This window comes from Colossoma macropomum, unplaced genomic scaffold (assembly GCF_904425465.1).
Source record: "Colossoma macropomum unplaced genomic scaffold, Colossoma_macropomum, whole genome shotgun sequence".
NCBI lineage: Eukaryota > Metazoa > Chordata > Actinopteri > Characiformes > Serrasalmidae > Colossoma > Colossoma macropomum.
This window is the reverse complement of record NW_023495503.1, coordinates 326,286-346,508: the sequence shown is the minus strand read 5'-3', so window position 1 is coordinate 346,508 and position 20,223 is coordinate 326,286. Positions and strand designations below refer to the sequence as shown.

At 38.7% G+C, this 20,223-nt stretch overlaps 2 protein-coding genes across 3 annotated transcripts; both read left to right on the top strand.

The window, feature by feature from the left end:
* The first annotated feature begins 342 nt into the window (after window positions 1-342).
* On the top strand, window positions 343-12,594 carry LOC118802243 (C-type mannose receptor 2-like). Of its 2 annotated transcripts, none has more exons than XM_036562729.1 (11): window positions 343-582; window positions 2,093-2,167; window positions 5,333-5,380; window positions 5,858-5,964; window positions 8,951-9,085; window positions 9,188-9,293; window positions 9,528-9,593; window positions 11,325-11,431; window positions 11,771-11,905; window positions 12,008-12,113; window positions 12,348-12,594. In XM_036562729.1, exons 2-11 carry the CDS (start codon window positions 2,104-2,106, stop codon window positions 12,491-12,493), a joined length of 1,020 nt encoding a protein of 339 aa, XP_036418622.1. In that variant the 5' UTR covers window positions 343-582; window positions 2,093-2,103; the 3' UTR covers window positions 12,494-12,594. The 2 variants fall into 2 exon arrangements, with proteins under 2 accessions (XP_036418622.1, XP_036418621.1); XM_036562728.1 differs by having other exon boundaries at window positions 364-573; window positions 12,348-12,572.
* Window positions 12,595-13,426: 832 nt separating this feature from the next.
* Window positions 13,427-19,817, top strand: LOC118802247 (ladderlectin-like). The gene is made up of 6 exons (XM_036562732.1): window positions 13,427-13,462; window positions 14,549-14,689; window positions 16,624-16,746; window positions 16,849-16,954; window positions 17,201-17,266; window positions 19,570-19,817. The coding sequence occupies exons 1-5, from the start codon at window positions 13,427-13,429 to the stop codon at window positions 17,254-17,256; spliced, it is 462 nt and encodes a 153-aa protein (XP_036418625.1). The 3' UTR covers window positions 17,257-17,266; window positions 19,570-19,817.
* Window positions 19,818-20,223: the final 406 nt, after the last annotated feature.

The window sequence follows — 20,223 nt, the reverse complement described above, 5'->3', positions numbered from 1 at the left end:
TCATTTAACTTTTTAATGGAGCCACATTATCTAGAGTAGATTGAAAAGTACCCTCTAAACACTTGGTCATAATATCTAATTCGGTAGGATTAATTTGGACGCTGAAGTTCCATTTGATTAGGGTGAGTGTAAACATGCTCTGTCCCCTGATCTCTATATGTAGTTATGACAGCAAACAGTCAGATCAGCTGCTTTGATAGTGAGAAAATCTGGATTAAGATGACAGAATTTACATTAACGTGGTGGAACATCAAAATTCCTGACTGAACACATACCAGGGGATGCACAGTTGACTAGTACGCTAATTACTCCACTAGTGGGCGCTGTGGGCAGACTGTTGGAGGACAGTGTCTGAAACACAACCTCAGTTCACTCCTTCTTCCAGCTTTGCCGATTGAACCAGACTCTCTCATACGATCTCTCCACTTCATCTCCTCCTGTATATAAAGAGGTGATCCAGCAGTCCAGCATCACTGTCTGCTTGGGAAGATATTCACAGAGTTCTCCACCACCTCAGCAGAAGAACCCATCCACAAGATCATCCACCAGAGGACAAGAACATCTTGTTAACTGGTAATTATGGTCAGCATGTTTTCAATATGCTTTTACCAAACACTAATGTTAGATTAAACACAATATTATTCATATACTAATATTTATTAATGCAATAAGTAGTGTTTTTATGTATATTAATGTGTTTGTTTAACCATTTCCAAACCTCTCCTCATGGAAGTTGAGTATTATTTGTACACTTGTTTGGGCTAAACAGTGCTTTATTATATTAAATCAAGTGTGCTGGCTATAAAGTTTCACCATTCCATGTGACATCTGGGGTCATCGAGAACAAATCTTAAACTAAACTTTGTTCTTCAAGCTAGCTCACGAGATATTACATACTATTTTTCAAAATAAGACTTTTTTTGTTCAGTTTTACTGCATCTATTTCCCATGGGTGATTCACATGTTGGATCATTTTGCTTTGTAAATAACTGAAATGATTAAAAAAACATATTTTTGTGTTTGAAAGGGTTCTCTTTGCCTAATATTATATATATAAATATGCAATAACTGAGAAAATCAGAAGGAGCAAATACTTTTTCTGAGCCCTTTAGCAGCCATGGATCAAATCAAACCTTAGTATGAAGCCAAAGTGACTCAGGGAGATGGGATGTAAATGTATGACAAGCAAAAGAAAAAAAAAAATCTTTGCTCAACACACACACAGAAGTGGACTGTGATGCTCTTGTAGTTCTTTGCAACACGTTCATTAGCTTTAGGCGGTTGTGGACATTATGTAAATGAATGAAGCAACCGCATTGAGTTTAGCCAATCAGGCTGGTCTTCATCACGAATGGCAAACATGACTGTCTCTGATAGTACACAGTGGAAACTACAGCTCTCAGTCTCTTCCCTCAATCCATGACAGTTTACACAATAATGAAATATCTGCTTTTATACAGAACTGTAGACAGTGAGGGTTTGGAGAAAAGACCTTCAGCTGGGTGAAGTTCACATGGTTTGATAAGGCACAATTTAAACCACACAGAGCTTGAAGGTCACTTGCTAAGGTAGCTAGCTAACTTTCTAAGTTGTGTGGATGACGGATTCATTTTGAAAATGAATAAGCATAAAAGCGTACGTCTGTATTTTAGTCTAATTGTGAGTCTCTGAGCAACAGCAAACAGCACATCAGATATCCAGCACCATCATCCCTGCAATTCTCTAGAAAAACATGTAGATGAACTTCCCTAGAAATTCTTATGACTAGTAGTTATGCCACGCCTCCAACAAACTATAAAAGTATCTCCACAATTTCTCCATCAACTTCTTCTCTCAGAGCTCTGTTAAAATTTCACAGGAGACTGGCTGGAGATCTAAAGGTAGAGCGTTTCAAACCTTCCCTCAGTGACCAGCTTCTGCTGTATATTTGTATTTTAAAATGATTTCAAATGAAGCTCAACATCTAACAGCTACATTTACTCTGACAAAAGACTTAATGAGTTAAACTCTCTGTTTGTGTACATTGTGAACGTAGAGTCTCTGATACATTAAACTCTGTCACTGATCTACTGTGTCTGAAATTTCTCTGCAGTCTCTGCCGTCATGGCGATCCGGTGCTCCTCCTTGCTCCTTGGGGTCATGTGTCTCCTCAGTGTCCAGCTAGCTGGTGAGAAAACACATCCATTTCACTGATATGCAGTCACATCATTACGGATTAAGGACAGTGTATAAAATAGTGTGTGATTCTGCGAGAAATCAGGAACAACTCCAGCACTCAGATTAGGAGATTAATCTACACTGACACATAAGTATTGACACACTGGTGTGAAATACTTATTTTTGTCAATTAAATAATGCAGGAACAATACTGTGTGTTTTGTATCTTTCCCCCCTTTTTAAGATGAACATCAGTGGATTATTCTACTGAACTGGCTCAAAGTCAGAATCAAACATATTTTGGACATTTAACTAATTACGTTCATTTGATTAAAATTACATTTCATCATGACCAAAACAATCATAACTCTACCTTGCCAAATATGTCAGTAGTGACTGTTTTGGTGACAATTTTAGCTCATTTTGAGCTCAAAAACGCAGCCAGTATGAACAGCAAACACAGCTCTGAACAGCTGTTCACACAGAAAATCATCATATTTTACATTAAAACACTAAAAAGTGCTGAACTGCAGAAAATATGGTGATGCTTAATGTTCCACACTGACTTTCAGAGTTTTGGACACATTTACTTTAAAATAATGGGATCTAACCATGGCTCACCATGTGGCCATGAGGGACAGGGATGCAGCCTCACTTCCTGCTGTAAAATGCAGGGGCGTGGCTAAAATTACAGATTAAAATCTTTGGTTTTTGTTGGAAATGGTCTACTACATACTGCTCGTGTACTGATTGTGCCCAAAACAAAGTAGCTAGAATGCAGTATGTGACCAACATGAATTTTCTCAGTATTACAAAGATACCCGGTGATGTACTACTCTGGCAAAATTTTACAGTACGTGGTTTGGGTTATGTTCTGTGTTTATATACGGCATTCCATAATGCAACACAGTCATTTCAGGAGGACATAACCACTGATGTAACCACATGGTTTACTCCAAACAGCACCCTCCATTCTGTATTGGTATCATTTTAAAACTCAGCAGGCATGCCTCTTCACTAAAATATATTCACATGTGTTGATAAAGATCAATACCAGGTTTTGAGATGGTTCTGATTGGCTCAGTCCCAGATGTTGGCCGTCTAGTTGCGCCCCCTTTCTGTAGTGCGGCACATGGATTTTGTCTTATACTGGATACTGTACTGTGTACTATTACCAAGAGTAGTATGCAGTATCAGTATATACTAGTGCAATATACAGTATGTTGCATAGTAGTGTGCTGTTTTGAATACAGCCTTTTTGTTTTGTAATTGACATGAAAATGTGGGACATCATTTTAAAATATTTTTATATTATAAATCTAAATATTTCAACTTTACTTTAAACACACTAAAGATATCTTTTTAAAAGCAAAAAAGCACAAAAAGTTAGTATAGTCACAAGGCGCAATCATCGGGGTCCAAGCACCATCAGCGCAATGAGGCACTCATGTTTATAAAAATTCACATTTGTTGTTAATTATTGTTTCAACTCCTCCAAAGATATTAGGATACAAGCCTTAAATTGTTTGCATGCACCAACAGCTCAGACGGGACCTATGTTCCAAATTTAGTCACAATTAGTGACTTAAGTTTGCAATGACAGCTCAGACAGGATTCAAACCCAGCACCTTCACACCAGATGAGAGGTGGTTTCATGGTAAGCCTCTAGCAGCCCATAGGAAGACTGCACTTTGTGAGATCATTTATTTATAGGGGCAACCAGCATCATTTTAGCAACTAGTTCACAACTTTCAATTGTTATTATTTAAATTTTTTATTGAGATCATTTTGTTTCTGTGTCAAATTCTCTTTTATATAGAGAGAACAGCCACATATGCAAACTTAGCTCCACTTCAGAAGGACTAATTAACACATGGTGGCCCTACTGTTTATAAACATCCAAGTTTTGTGATGATTCTTGATCTTTAGACTGCTGTGAAGGTTTTGAAATCTTGAAAATTGACATTTAAAAAATTCACTTGTTTGAAAAATAAGGTTTCATGTATTTTCCCAATCATCTAAAGTTTTTGTGGCAGGAAATAAATAACTAATCCCAGTGAGGCACTTATGTAGAATAAACAAAGGATACTGTGGAAAAAAGAAATTTGACTGTAGATCTTATGAGAGGAGAGATGGTTCAGGAGAAATGGTCTGAATGTATGATTGTATAGTGGTACCATTAGGCCAGTTTGGATAATTTCATTTGCCTGTGTATTGGGTCACATACTGAACCTACTCTCCAAATTTGGTCTTTGGATGACTTACAGTGTCGTCTCCATAATGTGTTGCATCATAAGAGGCCCTGACATTTATAATTATCAACATTTTTAGACAACTGCTGAGTTTTTCTTTTGTAAAGACTTTAGTAGACAAATCAGCACCTTCACAAAGGAAGGGAGATGTTTTCAAGATAAGCCACCAGAGGCTGATAACAACAACTGTACTGTTTGAGACCATTTATTTTCAGGGAGTCAAGCAATATTTTAGCATCTAGTTTTGGACTTTCAGTTATTTTATGTTTGGGAACTTTTCTTGGCGACTAACTGAACAAATTTGGTCACAATTGTGCAATCCCTGATAGAACAGTGAAGCAGAAGAGACTTGAAGGAATGAATAAAGCTTTGTAGGTCTTTTGTGTGTTTCTTGGATGTATTTCCAGTTTGAAATTGAAATACATCTGTACCATAAAAATGACCTGTTGATCTAGAAACCTTTAATGAGAAGAGCCATGTTAATGTTCAGGGCTTTTTTTTAAACTGTTCAATGCCTCTTTAGGTTTTACACACCATGATAGAAATGTAATATGATATTAATGTAAAAGGGTTGTTTTGTCATATTTTTACATATTTAAACTCTCACAATCTATTGTTGATGCAGACACTGTGCAAAAAAAACAGTACACCAAGGTGCTAAATATATATTCATTGATTTCGGAAGCTGATGTTGCTGTTAGAGATGATCATTTGCTCACATTCAGCTGCCTTTTGGGCACTGTCTGCTGCTACAAAACTTTCAACATATCAGCAAAGAAGGAATCATTGAGACTTTGAAATTGTGTGTGTCTGGATTTGGCGTCTCTGTAGGTATTCAAACGCTCATAAACTGCTGTTGATGCAGACACTGCGGAAAAAAAAACAGTATGCTGAAGTGTTACATATTTATTTACTGATTTCAGGTGCTGATGTTGCTGTTGGAGATGATCTCAACCTTCCTCCATCTCTTGGTAAGTTTAAGGGTAACAGCTATGTAGCCTGTTTCCACTGCAGGTTTATTTTATTTTTCTTGCTTTTAAGCTTTTTTTGATATTCTAGAAGAGTTCTTTGAACTCCCATCCAGCTGCCTTTTGGGCACTGTCCACTGTTGTGCTCTAAAATATTAAATATATTAGGAAAACAGAAGAAAATGAGACTTGGAAATACGCAGAACATGATTTGTGCTTTTTCAGAAACAAATATTGTTTTTATCTTTGAGAGTTTTCAGTTGACAAACACCTGTACCATAAAATGAACTATCAATGTAGAAGCTTTCAATGAGAAAAGCCACGTTAATCTCTGAACTGTTCATTGTCCCTGTAAGTTTGAACCACCATCTTAGATATTCCAAGATAATGTAAAATGTAGTTTTTGTTGTTTTGGCTTGTTTTGGCCAAATTTGGCATCTTTTTAGATATTCAAACTCTCACAATCTGTTGTTGATGCAGGCACTGCGGGAGATAAACAACCTGTTCTCAAAGCCTCTGGATGGACATCATATGGACCACGCCAATTCATGTTCTTTGCCATCGAAAAAACCTGGGAGGAGGCTGAGGTGTGTTTATTCAATGCTGTTCCTACAGGTGTTCAGTCTAAACCACCATATTTTGTAAAAAATATCCTTAAGGTGGACTGTTCTACCTTCCAACATTTGATCAGTAAAGCAGTTTGAGTTGATTTTATGCTTTAATTTTTATTTTTAAAAGTGTTTGATGTTCTAGTTGTAAGAATATAATGTTATAAAGTGTTCATTAGTGTCTCATCCAGTGTGAAATACTGAAGAGCAAGATTTGGAGTAGAAACTCCAACATCTAAAAGGAGACGTCCAAACAGGTTGTGTTAAAGTAAAAGTCCATCCTGGTGAAATGTTTGTCTCTACTAATTCCTCCTGTAGAGCACCTGTGAGGAGTACGGCGCTCATCTGGCTTCAGTGCACAATGAGAATGAAGACTATTTCATTAGGCGTCTGATTTACAATCAGGCTGGTTATAATCGTCCCTCGTGGCTCGGTGGCTACAACAGTCACATGGTAAGTGTGTTTGAGTTAGTGCTGAATCTCTCCCAGTGTTCTGTGTGCTCAGTCTCCTCTCTCGGGGACAGTGGATACTCATTTCAGATTGCTGTTCTTCAGGTTCCCAAACGCTGGTACTGGACAGATGAGTCTCCTTTTGTCTTCTCTCCCTGGACCCCAGGCCAGCCAGAAGGCTCTGGACACTGTCTGCAGACCAACTTCAAACGTAGCGAGATTAGAGTTCCTATCTAACTTTGTTCCACACACTCTACTGGTGGCTACATGAAATGTTCCATGCATAGTCTTTTTGATATAATACTTCTGGTCTATATTTGCCTTTATGATAGTGGTTTATATCCATTACCATGTTTTCCACCCCTGTGCTTTTATAATGACTGGAATATTGTGTGTTTTTTCATCATGACTGTATTTTATAGAAATCTGTGCACTGTTCTTGCAGGTGGCTGGGATGATCTTGACTGCAACAGTAAAATTCCTTTTGTCTGTGCTCGACTGGTCATGACAGGTGAGTTTAATGTTTTTTAACAGTGGACCTGGAAGATTGTGTTTTTCAGAAATGATATGTTTTTTATCTTCAAATATTGATCCAGACCTTTAGAGATGATCAGCTGACATTTGAGTGGGTGTGAAAGAGTTCACACTCCTCTTTACTGAATTAGGGGCTCAGATTGTTCTTTAGATGAGTCTCCTCTCTTTAGCTGGTCACTACAGTAGTGTGTGTGTAATGAAGTGACACAGGCTTGTATGAAGTGACTTAAACAATGAAAGTTAGGACTTGAGTTAAATTGATTCTTCTCAGATTTTCATAAAACATCATTCCAATAAAACAGTGCTAGTTCAGTAGATTTTCCTATTTTCCTATTCAGATTGGATAAGTCACAGAAACAGCTACATTAAATGTAGTATGTGGTATTTGTTTAATGTATGATTTGAATTCATTGTGTTCAGAGACAGTATAAGCTACACTGTATGGGCAGCAATGTTTTAACATTCATCACAAGAGCATTTGACAGGTCAGGGCTCTGTGCCAAACTGGTCACTCCATGTCTTTATGGAGCTGCTTTGTGCACAGGGACTCAGTCATGCTGGAACAGGAATGGCTCTTCCCCCAACTGCTGACATAAAGCTGGAAGCAGATGACTGTGTAAAATGTCTTTGTGCTGTAGCTTTAACATCACCCTTCACCCTGAGAAGTTATTGGGCTGAAATCCTACCGATTCATGATATTAGCACTCACAGTTGACTGTGGCAGATCTACTAGGTCAGGCATTTCAAGAACTGACCCTAAGCAAAAGTGTCATCCTGTGACAGTGCCATGCTGAAGGTCACTGAGCTCTTCAGTACCACCTCTTCTACTGCCAGTGTTTGTCTATGAAGACTGCATGGTATGAGCTTGATTAAATATACCTGTTAGCAATGGGTGTGGCTGAAACACCTGAACTCAATAATTAGAGAGGGTCCCCAGACGTTTGCCTATAGAGTGTATGGTTTATAGAATATATGCAGAGGTCTCATAGATTTGTTCATTGTTTTCAGGGGCTCATACAGCTGGTACAAGTGATGCCCAGCTCCCTCCATCTCTTGGTAAGTTTAAGGATAATGGCTGTGTAGCCTGTTTCCACTGCAGGTTTATTTTATTTTTCTTGCTTTTAAGCTTTATTTGATATTCTAGAAGAGTTTTTTGACTCACATCCAGCTGCTTTTTGGGCACCATCCACTGTTGTGCTCTAAAACGTTAAATATATCAGCAAAGCAGAAGAAAATGAGACTTAGATATTAGCAGAATTACGATTTGTGCTTTTACTGAAACAAATATTGTTTTTGTATTTGAGCATTATCAGTTGACCTGCACCTGTACCATGAAAACAACCCAACGATCTAGACGATTTCAATGATAAGAGCCATTTAAATGTCCAAGGTTTTTCTGAACTGTTCATTGTCCCTAGAGGTTTGAACCACCATCTTAGAAATTCCAAGATAATGTAAAAGTGTAGTTTTGTTGTTTTTGGCCAAACTTGACAGCTTCTTAGACGTATCAACTCTAACAATCTGTTGTTGATGCAGGCACTATGGAAACAAAACAGGCAGTTGACGCTAAATCTGCATGGACATCATATGGACCACGCCAGTTCAGGTTCTTTGCCATCGAAAAAACCTGGGAGGAGGCTGAGGTGTGTTTATTCAATGCTGTTCCTACAGGTGTTCAGTCTAAACCACCATATTTTGTAAAAAGTATCCTTAAGGTGGACAGTTCTACCTTCCAACATTTGATCAGTAAAGCAGTTTGAGTTGATTTTATGCTTTAATTTTATTTTTAAAAGTGTTTGATGTTCTAGTTGTAAGAATATAATGTTATAAAGTGTTCATTAGTGTCTCATCCAGTGTGAAATACTGAAGAGCAAGATTTGGAGTAGAAACTCCAACATCTAAAAGGAGACATCCAGACAGGTTGGGTTAAAGTAAAAGTCCATCCTGGTGAAATGTCTGTCCCTATTAATTCCTCCTGTAGAGCACCTGTGAGGAGTACGGCGCTCATCTGGCTTCAGTGCACAGTGAGAATGAAGACTCTTTCATTAAGCGTCTGATTTACAATCAGGCTGGTTATAATCGTCCCTCGTGGCTCGGTGGCTACAACAGTCACATGGTAAGTGTGTTTGAGTTAGTGCTGAATCTCTCCCAGTGTTCTGTGTGCTCAGTCTCCTCTCTCGGGGACAGTGGATACTCATTTCAGATTGCTGTTCTTCAGGTTCCACAACGCTGGTACTGGACAGATGAGTCTGCTTTTGACTTCTCTCCCTGGACCCCAGGCCAGCCAGATGGCTCTGGACACTGTCTGCAGACCAACTTCAAAGGTAACGAGATTAAAATTCTTCTCTAACTTTGTTCCACACACTGTACTGGTGGCTACATTAAATGTTCCATGCATAGTCTTTTTGATATAATATTTATGGTCTATATTTGCCTTTATGATAGCGGTTTATATCCATTACCATGTTTTCCACCCCTGTGCTTTTATAATGACTGGAATATTGTGTGTTTTTTCATCATGACTGTATTTTATAGAAATCTGTGCACTGTTCTTGCAGGTGGCTGGGATGATCTTAACTGCAACAGTAAAATTCCTTTTGTCTGTGCTCGACGGATCACGAAAGGTGAGTTTATGTTTTTTAACAGTGGACCTGGAAGATTTGTGTTTTTCAGAAATGATATGTTTTTTTTTTATCTCCAAATATTGATCCAGACCTTTAGAGATGATCAGGTGACATTTGAGTGGGTGTGAAAGAGTTCACACTCCTCTTTACTGAATTAGGGGCTCAGATTGTTCTTTAGATGAGTCTCCTCTCTTTAGCTGGTCACTACAGTGGTGTATGTGTGTAATGAAGTGACACAGGCTTGTATGAAGTGACTTAAACAATGAAAGTTAGGACTTGAGTTAAATTGATTCTTCTCAGATTTTCATGAAAGATCGTTCCAATAAAACAGTGTTAGTTCAGTAGATTTTCTACAAAGTCCTATTCAGATTGGATAAGTCACAGAAACAGCTACATTAAATGTAGTATGTGGTATTTGTTTAATGTATGATTTGAATTCATTGTGTTCAGAGACAGTATAAGCTACACTGTATGGGCAGCAATGTTTTAACATTCATCACAAGAGCATTTGACAGGTCAGGGCTCTGTGCAGGCCACTGGAGTTCGTCCACACCAAACTGGTCACTCCATGTCTTTATGGAGCTGCTTTGTGCACAGGGACTCAGTCATGCTGGAACAGGAAAGGCTCTTCCCCAAACTGCTGACACAAAGCTGGAAGCAGATAACTGTGTAAAATGTCTTTGTGCTGTAGCTTTAACATCACCCTTCACTGGAACTGAGAGCCCAAACACTGAAACCCACTCCATGAAGCTCCTGATGCTCAGTTCTTGTGCTGATGTTAACCCAGAGGCAGTCTGAGCTCTTTAGTGAACAATTACAGAAGATAAGCCTTTTCTAATGTGCTGCTTGTGTCGGCACTCAGAGTCTTCATTCTGTGGGTTGGCGTGTTCTACTGCTTGGTGGCTGAGAAGTTATTGGGCTGAAATCCTACCGATTCATGATATTAGCACTCACAGTTGACTGTGGCAGATCTACCAGGTCAGGCATTTCAAGAACTGACCCTAAGCAAAAGTGTCATCCTATGACAGTGTTTGTCTGTGGAGACTGAATGGCTATGTGTTTATTTGTATACACCTGTTAGCAATGGGTGTGGCTGAAACACCTGAACTCAATAATTAGAGAGGGTCCCCAGGCTTTTGCCTATAGAGTGTATGGTTTATAGAATATATGCAGAGGTCTCATAGATTTGTTCATTGTTTTCAGGGGCTCATACAGCTGGTACAAGTGATGCCCAGCTCGCTCCATCTCTTGGTAAATTTAAGGGTAATGGCTGTGTAGCCTGTTTCCACTGCAGGTTTATTTTATTTTTCTTGCTTTTAAGCTTTATTTGATATTCTAGAAGAGTTTTTTGACTCACATCCAGCTGCTTTTTGGGCACTGTCCACTGTTGTGCTCTAAAACGTTAAATATATCAGCAAAGCAGAAGAAAATGAGACTTAGATATTAGCAGAATTACGATTTGTGCTTTTACTGAAACAAATATTGTTTTTGTATTTGAGCATTATCAGTTGACCTGCACCTGTACCATGAAAACAACCCAACGATCTAGACGATTTCAATGATAAGAGCCATTTAAATGTCCAAGGTTTTTCTGAACTGTTCATTGTCCCTATAGGTTTGAACCACCATCTTAGAAATTCCAAGATAATGTAAAAGTGTAGTTTTGTTGTTTTTGGCCAAACTTGACATCTTCTTAGATGTATCAACTCTAACAATCTGTTGTTGATGCAGGCTCTGTGGGAGATAAACAACCTGTTCTCAAAGCCTCTGGATGGACATCATATGGACCACGCCAGTTCATGTTCTTTGCCATCGAAAAAACCTGGGAGGAGGCTGAGGTGTGTTTATTCAATGCTGTTCCTACAGGTGTTCAGTCTAAACCACCATATTTTGTAAAAAGTATCCTTAAGGTGGACTGTTCTACCTTCCAACATTTGATCAGTAAAGCAGTTTGAGTTGATTTTATGCTTTAATTTTTATTTTTAAAAGTGTTCGATGTTCTAGTTGTAAGAATATAATGTTATAAAGTGTTCATTAGTGTCTCATCCAGTGTGAAATACTGAAGAGCAAGATTTGGAGTAGAAACTCCAACATCTAAAAGGAGACGTCCAAACAGGTTGGGTTAAAGTAAAAGTCCATCCTGGTGAAATGTCTGTCCCTATTAATTCCTCCTGTAGAGCACCTGTGAGGAGTACGGCGCTCATCTGGCTTCAGTGCACAGTGAGAATGAAGACTCTTTCATTAAGCGTCTGATTTACAATCAGGCTGGTTATAATCGTCCCTCGTGGCTCGGTGGCTACAACAGTCACATAGTAAGTGTGTTTGAGTTAGTGCTGAATCTCTCCCAGTGTTCTGTGTGCTCAGTCTCCTCTCTCGGGGACAGTGGATACTCATTTCAGATTGCTGTTCTTCAGGTTCCCAAACGCTGGTACTGGACAGATGAGTCTCCTTTTGACTTCTCTCCCTGGACCCCAGGCCAGCCAGATGGCTCTGGACACTGTCTGCAGAACAACTTCAAAGTTAACGAGATTAAAATTCTTCTCTAACTTTGTTCCACACACTGTACTGGTGGCTACATTAAATGTTCCATGCATAGTCTTTTTGATATAATATTTATGGTCTATATTTGCCTTTATGACAGTGGTTTATATCCATTACCATGTTTTCCACCCCTGTGCTTTTATAATGACTGGAATATTGTGTGTTTTTTCATCATGACTGTATTTTATAGAAATCTGTGCACTGTTCTTGCAGGTGGCTGGGATGATCTTAACTGCAACAGTAAAATTCCTTTTGTCTGTGCTCGACTGATCACGAAAGGTGAGTTTATGTTTTTTAACAGTGGACCTGGAAGATTGTGTTTTTCAGAAATATGTTTTTTTTTCATCTTCAAATATTGATCCAGACCTTTAGAGATGATCAGGTGACATTTGAGTGGGTGTGAAAGAGTTCACACTCCTCTTTACTGAATTAGGGGCTCAGATTGATCTTTAGATGAGTCTGCTCTCTTTAGCTGGTCACTACAGTGGTGTATGTGTGTAATGAAGTGACACAGGCTTGTATGAAGTGACTTAAACAATGAAAGTTAGGACTTGAGTTAAATTGATTCTTCTCAGATTTTCATGAAAGATCGTTCCAATAAAACAGTGTTAGTTCAGTAGATTTTCTACAAAGTCCTATTCAGATTGGATAAGTCACAGAAACAGCTACATTAAATGTAGTATGTGGTATTTGTTTAATGTATGATTTGAATTCATTGTGTTCAGAGACAGTATAAGCTACACTGTATGGGCAGCAATGTTTTAACATTCATCACAAGAGCATTTGACAGGTCAGGGCTCTGTGCAGGCCACTGGAGTTCGTCCACACCAAACTGGTCACTCCATGTCTTTATGGAGCTGCTTTGTGCACAGGGACTCAGTCATGCTGGAACAGGAAAGGCTCTTCCCCAAACTGCTGACACAAAGCTGGAAGCAGATAACTGTGTAAAATGTCTTTGTGCTGTAGCTTTAATATCACCCTTCACCCTGAGAAGTTATTGGGCTGAAATGCTACCAATTCATGATATTAGCACTCACAGTTGACTGTGGCAGATCTACCAGGTCAGGCATTTCAAGAACTGACCCTAAGCAAAAGTGTCATCCTATGACAGTGTTTGTCTGTGGAGACTGAATGGCTATGTGTTTATTTGTATACACCTGTTAGCAATGGGTTTGGCTGAAACACCTGAACTCAATAATTAGGAGAGCGTTCACCGGCTTTTGCCTATAGAGTGTACTGAATATATGCCAATGTGTAAAATTTTTGTTCACTGATTTCAGGGGCTTATGGTGATGTTAAAAGTGGTGCCCAGCTCCCTCCATCTCTTGGTAAGTTTCAGAACAATCACCGTGTAGCCCGTTTTAACTGCCTGTTCATTTAATTTTTCCTTCTTTTTTGCAGTCCTTTGATATTCTGAGAGAGTTTTTTAATGTTTCACCATCATTTTCTCACATCCAGCTGCTTTTTGGGCACTGTCTGCTGCTGCGTTGTAAAACGTTCTACATATCAGCAAAGAAGGAATCACTGGCTATGTTTACATGCAAACATTTTTGAATTGAATGTATTATGATTACAGATTCAGACTGAGGTGTTTATTCTCACTCTACTCAACAATCTGATGAAAATCTTCGTTTATATGTGCGCTACAAGTAATCCGATGCAAAATGACGCGTATGCGTGGAGTACCACTTAGTGTAAATGTTACCATGACAGCGAACATCACGTGAGGTCCAGTCCGAGTGAGATGAGTTTCCAGTTGATGTCAGATTCAGAAAAACATCCTTCACATATACTTATAAAGGAAGTGGTGAGAGGAAGACGTCGTGTTCTGAGACACATAAGCTGGACGTCCGTCCCACCGCTGTCTTTTAAAGATCAGAGCATAAACTTCGTCTCCTCTGCAGACCAGTTTCTGCTCCACCATGTTGAACGGTATAAACTTTCACTATGACGCGACGAACATGATCAGAACGGACTTAAACTTTCCGATAGGGAATGTAATCAGATACAGGCATTTACATGGATATTATTCTTCTATTTAACGGATTATTTACAGGATTACCCACCTCATTCAGTCGGATAGAAACTGTATTCCGAATGGCCTCAATCAGACTAGTCTGTTCCGACTGAGGTGTTTACATGGATGTATTCTATTCCGATTGAGCTATTAGTTGGATTATTCACCAATTAATAGGCTGCATGTAAATGTGGCTATTGAGGCTTAGAAATTGTGTATCATGAAAACAACCCAGTGATGTAGAGGCCTTTAATGAGAAGAGCCATTTCAATGTCCAGGGTTTTTCTAAACTGTTCAGTGTCTCTGTAGGTCTGAACCACAAGGTCTGAACCACAATTTCAAGATAAAGTTCAAGTGTAGTGTTTGTTGTTTATGTCCAAGTTTGTCATCTCTGTAGATATTCAAACTCTCACAATGTGTTGTTGTTGCAGGCTCTGCAGGAGATAATCAACCTGTTGTCGGAGCCTCTGGATGGTCATCATTTGGATCACGCCAGTTCAAATTCTTCACCATCCAAAACACGTGGGAGCAGGCTGAGGTGCGTTTATTCAGTGCTGTTCCTACAAGTTTACAGCCTAAACCACAGTGCTTTGTGGAAATATTCTAAGTTGGACTGTTCTACTTTCTAAGGTTTTGATACTTAAATCAGATTGAGTTGACTTCATTTTTTTAATTTATATTTAAACAGGTACAGTGTTTTAGTTGTAAGAATGTAATGTTATAAAGTTGTTCATTTAGTATTTTCTTTTCAGTGTGACATTCTGAAGATGTAACGCGACAGCCCTAGTCAGACGCTCTCGGTAAAAACTGATGAGGCTTTAATAAAAAAGGATTTGACAAGAATTGTAGTCAGTTTTTGTCAGACAAAAGAGCACTAACATTACCAAGGCAACCAAAACCAAAAGACAAAGTCAGTAAATGCTGACTCAGAGTCCGACACACAAAATGGCAAACAATAATACTCAACAGCTCTACAAAGAGAAACACTACCTTGCAAGTCATCTACTCTAAAGCCCAGGTTTTTAACCCTGCAGACCCTCATGACGTGTTTTGCATCACAAATCACACCTTGTCTTCTGAGCTTTATACCTCAGGACTGCTTTACCGCAGCAGTTCACTATGCATATCCTTAGAAACTGCGGCGTCTACCGCTTCTAAAAAATAGCGGCCCATCGCGGTCCGATGAAGCATCTGTGAGTAATCCGCCGTGGAAAAACAGTAAAAATAGACGCTCCTTCAAAGTTTATGTTTTATTTCTCTAGTAAATTTCAATTTCTGTGCTGATAAACTCTGCATTTCGCTTTGTTTCCACTACTATTATTTACTATAGGGCTTGTGAAATATTTACATGGTGTTTCAAATCTAATATTTGATTAGATGAGTCAGTATTATCGACCGAAAACGCCTCTTCAGCGCCTCTCAGCGCCTCCGCCGATCAGCCGCTCTGAAGCTGCGCGCATGTCGTCAGTTTTCCTGCTGCGCGCGCACCTTCAGAGTCTTTTGGCGTCCGTCCAACACCGCTGGACTGATCCAGATTTCAGGTTTATATTACGGTACAGACTCTTTACTGTGTGTTTTCTAGATAAAGCAGTGTTTATCTGATCATTTCTGGAAGGATTCTTTATTATAGGAGTCATTGTTATTATAAGCAGCTGATAATAAACACCCAGTGTACTAAAACAGTGTTTTATTAGCTGGAATATTAGCCATATTGGCCCTGAACAAAAAACCCAAAGGCTTGACCTGCTGTGTCAGTCTGTCACATGCAGTTTTAGCAATCTGCATGGATCCTTTAGGTGAGAATATCAAGAAAAATAAGTCCGCCTGATGCTAATCACATACTATTTCACAGTAATAAGCCATGTAATGAACAATCAACAAAATTCTTATATTTTCAGCTCATAGACACTTTATCCTAAAACTTTCTCATTGACATCTAAGCAGTGCAGTGATGTTTTGAAGAGATACAGTCAAAAATAAGTAAAATAAAAAAAAAACAGGCGCTTGGTAAAATTTTGATCAAAACATGTCCAGTTTCATAAAAATATCAAACCTCTGTGGGCATTTACAACTCAGGTGATTACATATTTGAGAAGCCACATGTCTTCTGAAAATAAAACAACATATAACATGTGGCTGTCTCATATAATTACGAGAGTTACAACAGCTGAAAGAGGAACTGACAAAAACAGGGAAAAAAACACCTAATAGTGCCCTAAGGGTGTTACACTAAACTAAACTAGTCAAATGCCCCAGAAACTGGTGCATTGTATCAGCATTCAGGTGATTTGGTGGAACGAGGAAGTTCAGCAGACACATGATATGGAGTCCACGTTTGAGTCTGCTGCGTGACAGAAGAGCAAGGTTTGGAGCAGAAACTCCAATATTTAAAAGGAGACGTCTAAACAGGTCAGAATGAAGTAAATGTACATCTCAGTGAAATGTTTGTCTCTCTGTCAATTCTATCTGTAGAGCACCTGTAAGCAGTTCGACGCTCATCTGGCTTCAGTGCACAATAAGAATGAAAACAATTTCATTATGAGTCTGATTCACACTCAGGCTGATGGAGTGTGGCTCGGAGGCCACACTGACGGAGTAAGTGTGTTTGAGTTGGTGCTGAATCTGTCACACTGTTCCTCCTGCTTGGTCTCTTCTCTCTGGTTCAGTGGATACTCATTTCAGATTGCTCTTCTTCAGGATTCCGGTATCTGGTTTTGGACTGATTTCTCTGATTTTGACCACACTAACTGGAGCCCAGGTGAGCCGAACGGCTCCGGAAAGTGTCTGAAGATCTACAACAACGGTAATGAGATGACAGTTCTTCTAAACATTTCTCAAATGTTTCCTCACACTGTACTGGTGGCTACATGCTCATCTCACTGAGAAATGCTCCTAGCATAGTCTTTTTAATAGAATATTTATGATTTATATTTGCATTTATTACAGTGGTATATATCCATTACCATCTTTTCCCACCCCTGTGCTTTTATAATGACTGGAATATTGTGTGTTTTTTTGATTTTGAGTTGATTTTTCACTGTTCTTGTAGGTCTCTGGGATGATTTTCATTGTGACAGGCAGCTCAATTTTGTCTGTGCCAGATGAATCAGGAAAGGTGCGTTTTCTTCATTTCTGCATTGTACAGCACGTCATAGAAAGTTGTTATTGACATTCTTTTATTATAACAGCGTACCTGACTGTCCTTTTTTACTCAGCCATCATGCATTTTCTGTTATCTGTAAATACTGATCCAGACCTTCACTGATGATCAGGTGTTGTTTGACTGGGTGTGAAAGAGAGCAGTGCAGTCCTGAATTAGAGCTCACACTCGTCTTTACTGAATTAGGGGCTCAGACTGCTCTTTAGATGAGTCTCCTCTCTTTAGCTGGTCACTGCAGTGGTGAATGTGCAGTGAAGTGACACAAGCTTGTATGAAGTGACTTAAAATGATTAAAGTGAGGACTTTTCTAGTATTTAATGTTACATGTGCATTCCAAGGAAACGGTTTGAGTAGATTAGTTTAGTGGGCACATTAAGAGGTGCAGTCAATGCACAATGTTCTACATGTTGTTGGTGTAATGTGTTTGTGTTATTTTCTGCAAGAATGCAAGAAAAACTACTACTACTACTTCTACTACTAATACTAATACTACTAATAATGATAAACAAACACAATCTGAAATTTAAACTAAGAACTACTTAGACATAGATAGTAAACCAGAACTATTAACAATACAGTTATTTGATATTTTGTGTGTGTGTGAGTGAGAGAGAGACAGAGAGAGAGAGAGAGAGAGAGAGAGAGAGAGAGAGAGAGAGACAGAGAGAGAGAGAGTGAGAGAGAGAGAGGACAGTCTAATAAGGGTATCATCAGCTGTTGGAGGAGTCACTAATGTAAGAGGGAAGTGAGTGAGTCCAGGCTGAGTTCACTTCTGTGGGTTTAGTGTTAGAATTTTTTCCCATTGATAGTCAGTTAGGAAGTTTTTTTTACAGTTAGTGAAGTTAATGTTTTTCTTGATTTCATGAAAATCATTTTCTTGGTGATGGTTAGTGCAATGAGAAGTGTAAAAACTGGGTTTTGTTCATGAATTTTTGTAATTTGTATCCATGTAATTCATACTCAGTGTTCTTAGTGGGGTTATTTACCATCTTATTCTCTGATTCTTTAATTTTCTGTTCTAATTATAATTAATTCTCTGTATCTTTCTTTTTTATAGGAAGAGTATGGTATTATTTTGCCTCTAGTACAAGCTTTTCCTGGTTTCCCATATAAATATTGGTGGAGTTTCAGAGGAATCATTTATTTCCAGGAAGAATGGCCATGCTCTTTTAAAATCTATAAATGATATATTATTATAAAATATGTAAATATTATTATTACTATAATCCAGATCTTTTGGTAGGTACGTGTTAGAGTGCCATCTGAGGGCTGAATTATATGGATGATCTGCGTTCCATGTAAGCGTGGTCACTGTATATGGTATAACTGAATTTCTGATTAAGAGGAAGTCTATGTGGGAATTTGAGCCGTGAACTGCTGAGTAAAATGAGAACTCAGGTGTTCAAGATACCAACCATCACCAAGCCCAAATCGGACAGGAGTTGTTTTATTGTCTCTGTGGATGGCCAGTTCTGTGTGTTGAGTAAATTACCGATCCTTACTAAATCTGGATCAATAACTGTATTAAAGTATCCAATTATAATTGGAGAGTTAAGGGAGATTTGAAAGATGTGTGAACAAAATAGGATGAAAGGATGGGTCATCAGTATTTGGGCAATAGAAACAGCATAAGTTATAGCATAGTTGCAGATGTTAATATTTATTAGACTAAAGGAAGGTAAAACCCACTTTTACTGCGTCAGTGTCTCGCTGTGTTTCTTGTCATGCAGAAATGTACCGTAAGTCTGCTTATTATTATATGGGCCAATTTTTACCAGTTGTTTTGCATACAACTGTATATTTATACATTTATGTTTATAGCATTTAGTAGATGCTCTTATCCAGAGCGACTCAGAGAAAGTGTCTTCGCTAGAACAAATAGGTTAGAGAGAGAAAGTATCAATAAGTAATAATTAGTGCTCACTTAAGCGCTGTAAAAAGAGACGGTCTTGATGCTCATCTTTCACACATCTTGAAGGATGGCGGGTCAAGCTGAGCTGTACTGGAAGCTCGAAGGGCTCGAGGTACAGTTCGAGATTTGACCATTGCCATCAGGGAAGGAGGGGCTGGTCCGTTTTTGGTTTTATAGGCATCAAGGTTTTAAATCTGATGCAGCTACAGGAAGCCAGTGAAGGGGGCGCAGCAGTGGGGTGACATGACTGAACTTAGGAAAAGTTAAGACGAGCTGTGCTGCTGCATTCTGGATGAGTTGAGGAGGCTTGATGACTTGAGCTAATGGACTTTCTTTCTTGTTTTAGGTGGTTTGGAAGGCTAAACTGACCTGACCTGTTCCTTCCAGTACCCTTCTGCATGTATCAGAAATCACTTATAATAATCAACTCTTCAGCTCTGAGAGCCCCAGATATTAAACATAAAAGATTATTATGATCATGTGTTTCAGTTTCTGTGTTTGATCTAAAAGCAAAGATCCAGTAACACTACATCACTGTAATCTGTGTGTACAAGGGGCTGTGATTGATTTCAAATAAAATTCAGCATTGCATAATTCCTGCTTCCTGACTGATTCATCACCCATCTGTGTTATTAGTCTTCTTACTAAGAGGAGTTGGTCAGTATATTCCAGGGTCCATGTACTGTACAGTAGAACGGTGTCCCTTTTTACTGTAAAGCTCTGATACTGAACTGGATGTATTACACAGCATCTGATTTCTTTGCATGACTGAATTATGAGCTTTTATCTAAATTACCTATTTACAGTTGCTAAATGTTCTTTTATGCAGTGTGTAGTTATCTAATATACTCTGCCTCAGCTGCCTTATCATTATTATACACTGATTCATCAGGTACGGTGTGTTACACAGGTTCATTCACCAAAAAAAAAAGAAAAAATTCAAAAAAGATTAAACGCAATCCCTACAGTTTCTTAAAGGCAAAGGGCTACATGTATTTTT

Coding starts and splice junctions, on each gene's coding strand:
- LOC118802247 (XM_036562732.1), top strand. CDS start 13,427: ATGTTAAAAGTGGTGCCCAGCTCCCTCCATCTCTTG. Junction 16,747..16,848: donor TCGGAGGCCACACTGACGGA/GTAAGTGTGTTT, acceptor GCTCTTCTTCAG/GATTCCGGTATCTGGTTTTG. Junction 16,955..17,200: donor TCTGAAGATCTACAACAACG/GTAATGAGATGA, acceptor CTGTTCTTGTAG/GTCTCTGGGATGATTTTCAT.
- LOC118802243 (XM_036562729.1), top strand. CDS start 2,104: ATGGCGATCCGGTGCTCCTCCTTGCTCCTTGGGGTCATGTGTCTCCTC. Junction 2,168..5,332: donor CCTCAGTGTCCAGCTAGCTG/GTGAGAAAACAC, acceptor TACTGATTTCAG/GTGCTGATGTTGCTGTTGGA. Junction 11,906..12,007: donor GTGGCTACAACAGTCACATA/GTAAGTGTGTTT, acceptor GCTGTTCTTCAG/GTTCCCAAACGCTGGTACTG.